The 12,078-nt window shown below is 43.7% G+C and overlaps 1 protein-coding gene across 1 annotated transcript in view; it reads left to right on the top strand.

Moving 5' to 3' along the window:
- Positions 1-7,041: 7,041 nt before the first annotated feature.
- LOC117364459 (bone morphogenetic protein 8A-like) overlaps positions 7,042-12,078 on the top strand; it is a 42,932-nt gene continuing 37,895 nt past the window's right edge. The window contains exon 1 of the mRNA XM_033953655.1: positions 7,042-10,031. Coding sequence (XP_033809546.1) covers positions 9,650-10,031 — 382 coding nt within the window. The 5' untranslated portion in view covers positions 7,042-9,649. The remainder of the gene's footprint in view (positions 10,032-12,078) is intronic.

Below are 12,078 nucleotides of genomic sequence, written 5' to 3' on the forward strand. Positions count from 1 at the left end.
GCCTTTGTACCTGTATTTTTACATTCAGGGCTGAGGGGAAAGAAACAGAATCCAGAACAGATTCTTTGCTTGTTGGTTGTCTTTTCAGGTTTTTTGAAGACAATCCTATCTCTAGCCTAAAAACACTGCCTGCCCCCTTCAGTTTCTTTAAATTTGTGATTTCCCCGAAATGCAAGAGCACTTGTGTATAAATTAGTGCTGGCCCTTCAGTGAGCAGCAAGGGTGAGAGGCACCCGGGCGGTGGAGCCCCTCCCCCCCCACCTCCACACGCTCCTTCCCTGCCCTCTCCTGCCGTATGCACACCACTTCTCTTCCACCAAACCGTTCCTGCTGAGAGCAACAACCCCCAAGCTGCTGTCACTTCCTAGGTGCAGGTCCAGGAAGTGACATCAGAGAAAGAGGTGACGCTGGCACAACAGCAGGTTGAGGGTTGCTGCTCATGCCAGGAATGTTACAGAGGTACGGGGGAAGGGAAGCGGCGGAGAGGAGGACAAATGACTACACCCTCACTAAGATGGCACTCGGAGCGGACCACTCCCCCTCCTTTACTACGCCACTGGCTGGAAGCTCTAATTATGAGGGCTGGAGTACATTTGCCAACCCAACTCATCCTGCTACTCTAGTTTTGTAAGGTCTAGGAGCAGTGGTGTACCAAGGGGGGGGGGGCAGCCCATAAGAGGGTGCTCCGAAGGCCAGCGTCATAGTCCAGGAACAACTCTGCAGCGGCAGCAGCCTTCACAACTCGCTGCCCTGCTGACATCGGCCCTTCCTCTTTGACTGGTCCTGCCTTTGCAGAAGCAGGAAGTAGGCAGGACTAGCAAAGAGGAAGGCCCAATGCCGGCAAGAACAGCGAGTTGTGAAGGTTGTGCTGCTGACGGAGGATGGTGACAAAGAAAGAGGTGGATAGATACCCATCGGGGAGAGGGGAGTAGAGAAATGCTGCACCTGACTGGGGGGGGGGGAAGAGGGAGGGAGAAGGAAGACCAGAGAAGTGAGAAGAAAGAGCAATGCCAGATCATGGGGAAGAAAATGGATGGGGGGAAAGGAAGGAAACGAAATGCCAGACCATGGATGGGGAGGGTGAGATGCCAGGGCATGGGGAGAAGGAAGAGGAGACACAGATGCTAGATCAGGGGGAAAGGAAGGAGAGGAGATGCCAGAGCATGGAAAGGAAGGAGAGAGATGCCAGGGCATGGAGGATGAGAAGGAAAGGAGACAGAGATGCCAGACAGTGGGATGAGGAAGGAAGGAAAGAAAGGAGAAGAGAAATATGCCAGAGCATGGAGGAGAGGGTTGAAGTTGAAATTAATCATGTATAAAGGAACAAAAGGGCACAGTTTATGGAAGGAGCATGGGATGATGCATTATGGAAGGGGGAGAATACTGACACCGGATGGGAGAGAGAGGGCAGACAGTGGGTGGAAGGAGCACAAAAAGAGGGCAGATGCTGTATGGAAGGGAGAGAGAGGACAGACGCTAGATGGAAAGGCAGAAGAGGGGAGATATGATAGAGTTTAAATACCTACGTAATGTAAATGCGCATGAGTCGAGTCTCTTTAATTTGAAAGGAAACTCTGCAATGAGAGGATGAAGTTAAGAGGTGATAGGCTCCGGAGTAATCTAAGGAAATACTTTCTTACAGAAAGGGTGGTAGATGCATGGAACAGTCTCCTAGAAGAGGTGGTGGAGACAGAGAGTGTGTCTGAATTCAAAAGGGCCTGGGATAGGCATGTGGGATCTGTCGGAGAGAAAAAGAGATAATGGTTACTGTGGATGGGCCATTTGTCCTTTATCTGCCATCATGTTTCAATGTTTCTAAGAGAAAATGAGGAAAGCAGAAACCAGAAATGACAAAAGTTAGAAAAAGAGGTGGGTTTTTGTTGTTTTGATTTTTTGCTTTAGAATAAAGTACTATTGTAGCTGTACTGATAAACATTTATTCCTCAGGTCAGAAAAGATACCGTAACAGCAGTATACTGTACTGACCTGACAAAGGAGGTTTTGGCCTCTAAAAGGTAATTGAAAAATGGATTAGTCCAATAAAATAGTATTTTCTTATTTTTCCTTGTTTTGTTTTATTTCTATTTGTTAATTTGCAAAGTGGTGATTGTTGTTTGTAGGTTTTTCAAATTTACATCTGCTCTTTATATTTTGCACAGTCTTAGGGGCCCTGTCACTGTTTCTCTGGTGTTTCATTGTATGCAGAGTCTGACTTCTTGGCAGTTTAGATTAACTTAGTTTGTGAATACTTATTCCATACTGGGCGAGGGCGTATCTGTGTTCTCTGTGTATGAAAAGCATATGGTTTTCTGTTAGCATTGACTGTGCAGGATCAATCTGGCTTGTTGAGTTTTACAATGGGTATATTGATGTTCTAGTGCTCACTGTAGTGTTTAAGATGCTACTTTTTCCTAGTGTACTCTTGTTATGTGATAGAGAGGAAGGGGGATGTTAAAAATGATTGGCCCCAGGTGTCACATATACGAGGTACTATTATTTAATTTTCGTTGGCACATTACAGCACAGCATAAGACTTTATTACATAATGAAGGTTTTTTGCCAGTGAGATGAACGCTCGACCACCTCTTTGAGCCATTTTGGTAAGGTGGGAGGGCCCTTTCTGAAGCTTTTTCCTTCATTTTTTTGTGGATTGAGTTAGGTCTATGCTGTTCCTGTCTTACATTTTTGGACATCTTCACATTCAGTGTTGAAAGTGTTTACTCTAATATATACGAGGTACGCTACTGTCTAGGAGAAGTACCTCTTGTAAGGACCTGAGAGAGTAGGGTGAAGAGCTGCCGAGTCTTCCCTTTACCTTTGGAACTTGCAGGACTTTGTTCGCACAAAGAAATTCAGGTCCATTCAGAGATAGCTGGTTAAGGTGTGAAGAGATTTCTGTCTTCATGTTTCACTCTTCAGACCTCCAGGTGATGTAATGACAGCTCCCCAAAACTAAACACACTCCCATTTACTTTCAAGTAATCCATCAGTTGATAAAATGGGAACAAACCTCGAAGATGATGATGTGTTTGAAACATAACGTTTGCGTCCCAGATAATATAATGTGGCTTCAAAATCCACAATGAAAATGCTGCTTGACAGAGCACCGTTTCCGTTACCCTTCCTCCCGGGCTCAGGGTCTTTGTGGTGATTCCAAAACACTGAAAACAGCAACTTTTGCTGGCTCCAAAAAGACAAATTCATGAAGCCCACCAGGGTTTCTGCCCCTAGTATTTGTACAGACAGTCCCATGTTTTTATGATCCGATCTGGTTCGTTCAGTCTCTGCCAGCAGTAAGGATGTTCTCCAGTCCCTTTCTAGTTTAATGTTTTAATTCTCTCACACTACAGCCCTCTGAGTTAGGAGAAATTTGGTAGCTTGTGTGCACGTTGCTATCTACAGAGGCAGAGCTTTGGTAGATGTGCAAGAGAGCTCTCATGCCTCCAGCATTCTGATAGGCGAATGTAGCACTATAAAATATCAGTCTGGCTTCATGATGAATTACAGATCTTGAGGAGGGGATTTCCACCTTATGCCCTTCTCTTATAGTGGCAGTGGGGAGAGGGGGTCCAGTTCAGCATTCCCTCTTCCCCTGTACCCATCAAACCAGGCAGTGAGGGTCAGGTTTCTCTCTTATAATTGGACTGAATAGTGTGCAGGGCAGCACCAAAGGAGAGCCAGGTTTTTATTCAGGACATTTCTTTGTTAGAATATTTTGCTTTTCCCCAAGGAAATTGCGTACAATGACAGCTGCCTATCATGGGGCAAAGGCATGACATAAAAAAACAGGGAACTCCACTTTCCTGTCTTCAGCTGACTCGAGCTCTTGGAAGTTTTAAGAATGGTAAAGATGAAACAGACCACTTCAACCAAAGAAGACGGTAGGTACATCATGGCAGCAGACTCTGAGGAGGATTCCTCACCCTTAATTGTGCTCCACAAACTGACACCCTGGCACCAGCTCACACAGTCAGTGAAACAGACGCTTGCCATAGAAAAGAGTCACTCCTGGCCTTTTACTTCAGTTCGTAATATACCCTTACGCTAGGTTAAGATAAGGAGCAATTTTTAAAGGGAGTTCCTTGGTTAACTGACATTTACCCAAAGAAAGCCTTCCTTTAAAATAAACTTGTCAGGCATCCAACACAGCTGTGCTGAGTTAAGTACGTTGATTTTCTTGACCAGGTTTTTCCTTTTGCCTAAATGCAGAAGGTGAATTGGGGGTCTCTTCCTGCTACTACTATTTATCATTTCTATAGCGCTAAAAGGCATATGCAGCATTCCTCCCCCCCCCCCCCGTATGGCAGCCTTCAAGGGGTAGCTAGTGTTTACAGAGAGCGCTTTTGCTTTGGGAACTTATTTTGCTTGGCCCAAGTGTAGCTCCTGGAAGTTGAATGGAGTTAGCTGTGGCTGAGAGGGAGCTTTCTTTGGACTTTCCCATGGTGGACGATCAGGTAAGTACCCTTTTGGCACATTGTCAAACCTGAACCTCCTGAAGACAGAGAGGGGAGCAGTTGAGAATGCTTTTGGAGACCCTTCACCTCAAGAAGGCACCTGTAATAACTTTGGAATCTATCAGCTCAGAATCGGCTTCCCTTCACAAGGTTTAGAAGAATTACTCCAGTGTACTACAAATTCTTGAAGACCGTCAGATGAATTTTACTCAAGTGGAAGCGGTTCAGGCTGCTCTGATCCAGGACGACACAGTGGAAAACATGGCCGATGTTTTAGACAGCTGAAATTACCATTGTTGAATTTTCCCTGGAGAGATGTTTCAGAAATATTTGAAAGAACTGTCGGGAGTTTCCAGAAACCACCACTTGATAAAATTTTGGGGTTTTTTATGTGAGGAAGCAGAGAAGAAGACGATGGTGAGAGCAGTATCTTGGATGAGGAAGGGGCTATTGGGTTTCCAACACCAGCAGATCTACAATTTTTCCCTTATAAATATTCTCCCCTTCCAAAAAGAATTAGGAGATGAAATTGCCAAAAGAGCAACTTTAATTTGTTTTGCTCAGGATACAGATTCATTTGTGAGTTTGTACTTTCTGGATCAGAATTTTTTGTTTTTGGCTGGAAAGGATAATATTTTCTGGATATATGTAAAAAAACCAACAACCACCAAAAAGCTCCAGAGAGGAGGCGAGAATTCCTTGCTCTGTGCCAGGAAACCCTCTCTCTGAGGTTTCCTTGTAAATGTATTATTAGACTGGAGAAGTTATATTTTCTTTGAGCCCAACCAGCTTGTATTTTTTTTTCGTGGATAATAGAGGGGGAGGGCTGTGGAGTGTTCTCCACTTTGAATTTGGTCAGAGCAATGAAATTTAGGGCAAATGAGCGTCTTTCCTGATTGAAAATCTTTTCAGGTCTTTGGAATAATTTGCATGATGTTCCAGTTTGTGTGATTAATCTCTGGTCTCTGGTATATCTTAGAGGTTTTATTGTCAAAGGTGTGTCTTTCTCATTTTTTAAAGCAAAAATACAAAGTCTCTGCTCTGTAAAAAGATGGGGAGGGAGGAAACAGGACCAGCATTAACACCAGCACCTGTGTGTGGAGTTAGGGCATGGCTGTTTTATAATCCCTGCTCTTGCTTTTCCCCTCAAGCTTTCCATACCCTCAGTTTGGCCTTTTATCACTTCTGGTTCCTTTCATACATTTACTAACACACATGTTAATGTAGCTTGTGCAAAATCTATTAATGCATGCTGATTATATGTGTGCTAATGATTTATCATTTGTTTACATTTTCTCTGGTTTTAACCAGTCTTACTTGCAAGGAAGCTCTCCTGCTGATACACAAAAGACTTCTCCCCAGCTGCTGCTACTACTACTGCTTATCAGTTATATAGCATTGACATTTATAGATAGCCCCTGCTTGGAAGAGCTTACATTCTAACTTGGATAGACAGACAGAAATGACATATAGGTTGGGGATGCAGAACCCAAGGTGAGAGGAGTCAAAAGCACTCTCAAAGAGGTGGGCTGACATTTATAGGCGGTCCCTGCTCAGAAAAGCTTACAATCTAACTTAGACAGACGTGACATATAGGGTTGGGGATGCAGAACCCAAGGTGAGAGGAGTCGGGAGTCAAAAGCATTCTCAAAGAGGTGGACTTTTAATTGAGTCTTGAACACTACCAGAGACTGAGCTCATTAGTATGCATAGCAGGAAAACACATTGCTTCCCATGCAGATTTTACTGACATGGTCTGAGCTGTCATATTCATACTTTCCTGTCAGTGCCTGAATGCTAATTGTCTCAGACACTGACAGAAAGCTAAGGCTATGACAGCCCACCTTGCTGGTAAAGGCCCCGACAACCATTAAAAAAAAACATAAACATCGCCTCTGCCAAGTCAGACCATGGGTCCATCATGCCCAGCAGTCCACTCCCGTGGCGGCCCCCCAAGGTCCATGACCTGTAAGTGATGTTTTACCTAAAACATTTTATTCCCTAATCATTTAATATCCTGTATAGTAACCCTCTATCTGTACCCTTCAATCCCCTTTTCCTTCAGGAAATCATCCAATCCCATTTTGAAACCCCAAATCGTACTCTGCCCTACCACCTCCTCTGGAAGCGCATTCCAGGTGTCCACCACCCTCTGAGTGAAGAACTTCCTTGCATTTGTTCTGAATCTGTCTCCTTTCAATTTTTTTGAATGCCCTCTTGTTTTTGTTGCCCCGTTAGTCTGAAGAATCTGTCCCTCTCTACCTTCTCTTTACCTTTCATGATCTTATAAGTTTCTATCATGTCCCCTCTAAGTCTCCGCTTTTCCAGGGAAAAGAGCCCCAGCTTCTCTAGCCTTTCAGCATATGAAAGGTTTTCCATGCCTTTTATCATCCTTGTTGCTCTTCTCTGGACCCTCTCGAGTATCGCCATATCCTTCTTAAGATACAGCGACCAGTATTGAACGCAGTACTCCAGATGTGGGCGCACCATCACTCGATACAGTAGTAGGATAACTTCCTTCGCTCTGGTAGTGATACCTTTTTTGATAATGGCCAACATTCTGTTCGCCTTCTTTGAGGCAGCTGCGCATTGTGCCACCGGCTTCATTGTTTTATCCACCAAAACCCCCAAGTCCTTTTCTAGTTTGCCTTCCCCCCATCCCCATCTAGTACCATCCCCCCATCGTGTAGTTATACAAAAAAACACCTATCCTTCCCTCTTACCAATCCCCTGTCCCACTGAGCCCCCTCGATGCCGCTTTCCCCCCTCCCACCAAGCCCTCTCCCCCCAAAAGCTCCTGTACTTTTTTCATGATTGACAGGAGAAATGCCAACTCCCTCCTGCCTCAGCCACTGCTGCCCAGACCCCCCCCCCATGACACTCCTTCCTGTGCCTTCTAATGAAAGAGGAATGCCCACCTCTTCAAAATGGCAGGCCTTTCCAGGTGCATCCTGGGATGCACTGGTAAGGGCCTAAGACCCTGATTGGCTCAGGCACTTGAGCTAATCAGGGCCTTAAACCCCTTTCAGTGCATCCCAGGATAAACTTATAACATGCATACAAGAGATTTCACATCTTTACTACAAATACATGCATCTCACAGATACCCCATTCTCAGTCCCTCTCTCCCTGAAAAGTCAGATGAGTCAAACACTTGAATAAAGAAATATGATTTTAACGGGGGGGGGGGTCTTTTAATTTTGGCAAAGATTTCGTCATGCAAATCTCTGTAGGGGGCTGGCTCTAATACAAGAAATGTGCTCACATGTAGAAACCCAGTGAGCTTGATTGGGTGTGAGACAATGCTCAATGCTCTTGTTGGGAATATAGGAATGGCTAGACATCCCAAATAAGGAGATATATTAGTACTGAGAGAAGGTTTATAGAATAGAGTGTGTGTTTTTTTTCCCAAAACTTCACCCTTCAGTGAATGTCTTACTGGGGTATGTTTTTTTATCATCCGTCCAAAAGCCTTGTTCTTTTTTTATTTATTTATTCAAAAATTTAAGTGAATGTATTTACCCAAAAACTTAAAGAATAAAATGGCACTTAACTTATTGTGGTGGAGTAGCCAATAGGAGTCTGACGGCGGCTCAACCGTTTCACAAACGCATTGCTTCATCAGGTCTGCTACTTGAAAGAATGAAGGACGTAGGATCCTGTCTTATGAGGATGTTGCAAATCACTGAAGAGTGTGAACATTAATTGGAAAGCTGCATATTCAAACGTTTCAACAATTTGTCCCCAATGAAACAATGTGAATAAAATGTTTTAGGTAAAAAGATCACTTACAGGTCATGGACCTGGGGGGGCCACCGCGGGAGCGGGCTGCTGGGCGTGATGGACCCATGGTATGACTCAGCAGAGGCGATGCTTATGTTCTTATGTTAACAGGTTTCCAAACAGCTCCTGCTGAGAGATTATGGCACTGAAGGGACCCTAGCTTTGTCAGTAAGATTGAATGAAGCTTTTTGCCATGGAGGAATTAGCCCTGGGTGGACTGCAATGAGAAGACTGACTATTTCCTATAATGGTTCCTTATGGGAGAAGATGGGATCGGAGTACACACACTGGGATCTACTGATGCTCAAAAACCAGTCAAAGAGACCATAGTCATCAAAATGTATACAAATGTCCATTCTCTGAAAGCAGGATCTAGTCTAGTGCATGGTTGGCTTCAGCTGCATGTAGAGTAAAATATCCTGGTAAATGCAGAGTATCTTCCTATCCCTAGCTCCATCCTATTGTAGCTTTTATGTCCTCGGGGGTAACATGTCATTTGTCTATCTGCTTAATCTCCCTTACATCAAAGAATGTTTTGGAGCTGCAGAGCCTGAAAATATTTTGTAATATCTCTTTAAGGTAAGCCGTAGACATTCTAAGCATAGTGGTTAAAACTTGCGTTAACACCTATAATCTTTTTTGTCAAACTGGAGAGACAGAGGGAGGGAAGAAGAGAGGAGGTGGAAAAAACCCAAGCGAACGGGAATACAGGCAGTGCTCTTTTTCAGTATTACAGGGCAAGAGTTTGAAAAGTGAACACAGGACCCAGCAGGGACTTAGAGCACTCTAAAATCTACCAAGAACCAGCTTTGAATGACACTTATGGATGGTATGCAAGATTCATCGGTTAATCACAGCAGGACTGAGTAGAGGGAGGAAGATATTTGCCTGCCAGCCAGGAAGCCGTAAGACCTTTGAGTTAAGCAGTTTTTTCCTTTTTAAAACAACTTTTCTTTCATCATGCTTGTGCCCAAAGAAAAATGCTAACATGATGTTGTAAGAAGGAAATAATTTTGACAAAAATCATTTATGAAAGTAAACTACTTTTACTTATAAACATTTATTTTTATTCTGTATCACAAGATATTTAGAGGAATTTCAGCACTTGAGTTCTTGAAAGTATGTGGCAGTAGAGGGAGAATTTTCAGAGCCTTTAGCAAGAAAGTTTCCTCTTCAATTACTAGCTGAGTTTTATTTTTGTGGGGTTTTTTTTTTAATAAGTTACAATTTTTCTTCTTCCAAAGAAAAAATAACTCCCAGAAATCTTTATACTAGTTTGTTTGGAAAAAGCACTACTTCAACAGTGTGCATTTCAAAGTCCATTTCTGAATGGGCTGCTTGTGAAGGACTTACTTTTTTTTTTCCTAATCAAGAGATTTCCTTCCTCCCCACCCCCCAAAACATACCAAAGCATGATGGATTGGAAGTGGCCTCTGCTAGCTTTGATCTTAATTCATGTTCTCTGGGATTTGGCCACTGGAAGCTTTTTAAAAAATCACCTTCATTCCAGCTTCATCCAGAGGAAATTGAGTGGACGAGAGAAGCGTGAAATTCAAAAAGAGATACTGTCCATCCTTGGACTATCCGGGAGACCACGACCTCCTAGTGGAGGGAAGCTGCCTTCAGCAGCCCCCCTCTTCATGCTGGACCTTTACCATGCTGTAGCAAGTGAGGAAGAGGAAGATGGCATGCACGGAGTATCCCGCCCGGTGCAGACCAGCCTGAGCACGCAGAGCCCTCCTCTTGGAACAGTTATGAGTGAGGCTGATACAGTGATGAGCTTTGTCAACATGGGTGAGTGGTTCCAGGACCAGCTTTGGAGGCAATGCTTTCTAACCCTATTAGTATAAATGTGTTTGTTGTTGAATTCAAATTGATGGAATGAAGTAAAACCATTCAGAATGCAGCTCTGAATAGTCTGGACCGGAGTGCAATATTTAAGAAACGAGGTTTTGCTCAGCTTAAATGCCCAAAGTAGGGTGTAACAGCCGGCACTAGTATGATAATACATTGAAAAATAGAGCTGTAATCTTGTCAAGCTGGTTAAGGTAATGTGTTCGTAAAAAGCTGACCTGTTTTAAATCATGACACATGCCATTAAAAAGGGATGTGGCAAATTACTCCCACCCAACAATTATAATCCTTTCAAGCACAAGCCGATTACTAGCCTCAGTCCTTATGGCAAACCTGAATCTTGGAGCAGCACCTCTGAACTGATACCAAGTGGCATTTGGTCACATTGTACAGCAAAGGGCCAGAATAGGCAGAGGATAGGGAAAGCCGTAGTCAAAGAAAGATGAGCAGCAACATCGCTTTCTTTCCAATGAATGGTCAAGCCCAGAAAAAGATCTTGTGATGAAGCAATTCTGCAGATTGGGTGTGAGGCTGGGGGGAAAGCAGTGGTTGCAGCAGTGCTGATCTGCACATAGCCGTGTGTTTTTCTCTGGTTTATGGGAGTATTTTAAGCATCATGACAATTGATGTGGCTGATTGTGTTGGAGTTCCCTTTCATTTAGGGTCTGCAATTATCCGAGAATGCAGAAGCACAAATTAGAGTTTTATAGAAAATGTACAATAACACCACAGAGTAGCTAAAACTAGAAATCTGAACTTCTGCAGGCAGGGCTGGAAGGATAAAGGGGGCTGCTGTGAAAACTAAAATGCCCCTCCACACAAGGTTCTAACTAACTGGTTTCTCCCGTATCATTTCTCCCCAAATGATTATGTAAAAACACCTAATTAGGCATCATACTTTTGATGCTTCTCTGAATGTCACTGACAGGATCTGTTTTGCTTTGACTGTAGCTATTCTTTGCCCTGCCATTTTCCCAGCAGGTGCAGCCCTAGGTCACTGCCTAGTTTGCTCTACCAGCCCAATCTCCTTAAAATGAAGCTGAAAACAACACATTTCCCTCAGCTTGTTTCATTTTTCTGAAAGCCATAAGGTTGCATCTAAATAGACTAAGTAAAAAAATAAGGTGAGACCTTTTTACTGGACTAAACTCACTTTTTCACTAGCTTTCAGGAACTAAAATCCCTTTGAACCAAAAGCAAATGAGCCGGTCAGTGCCAAAGATGACATGGTAAATGGGAGGACAAGACATTTTTTGGATAAGTTAGTGATAGGAGGAAGTACAAAAGTGAATTATGAGACTCAAAGGTGAAGGGGTAAAATATGTAGAAGCTGATGAAGAAAAGGCTGATTTGCTTAAATATTTATTTTCTGTGTTTACAGCTGAAGTGCCGGGAACAGGACCACAGAAGACAAATGCAAATAGGGTTGGAGGTGTGGTAGACCCTGAACGATTTTCAGATGATTGTATTTGTGATGAGCTAGCTAAACTAAAGATGGACAAAGCAATGGGGCCAGATGGTGTACATCTGAGGGTACTGAAGGAACTTAGGGAAGTTCTGCCCGCTCCTCTGGCTGATCTTTACAATGTTTCTCTAGAGTCAGGAGTGGTACTCCCAGGATGACGAGAAGAGCAAATGTGGTCCCTCTCCACAAAAGTGGATAGACGGAGTGTGCCAGATGTGGGTATATTTAGATTTTAGCAAAGGGAAGTTCTGGTGTCTAGAGTCGGGAGTGGTACCGGAGGACTGAAGAAGGGTGGATGTGGTCCCTCTCCACAAAAGTGGAAGTAAGAAAGAAGTAGGGAATTACAGGCTGGTAAGTCTGACTTCTGTGGTAAACAAATTAATGGAAATGCTTTTAAAACAGAGAATGGTGTATTTTCTGGAATCCTGTGGATTACATGGCCGGAGGCAACGGATTCACTAGAGCAGTGGTTCCCAACCCTGTCCTGGAGGAACACCAGGCCAATTGGGTTTTCAGGCTAGC

The sequence above is a fragment of the Geotrypetes seraphini genome, chromosome 8 (assembly GCF_902459505.1).
Source record: "Geotrypetes seraphini chromosome 8, aGeoSer1.1, whole genome shotgun sequence".
NCBI classification, from domain to species: Eukaryota; Metazoa; Chordata; class Amphibia; order Gymnophiona; family Dermophiidae; genus Geotrypetes; species Geotrypetes seraphini.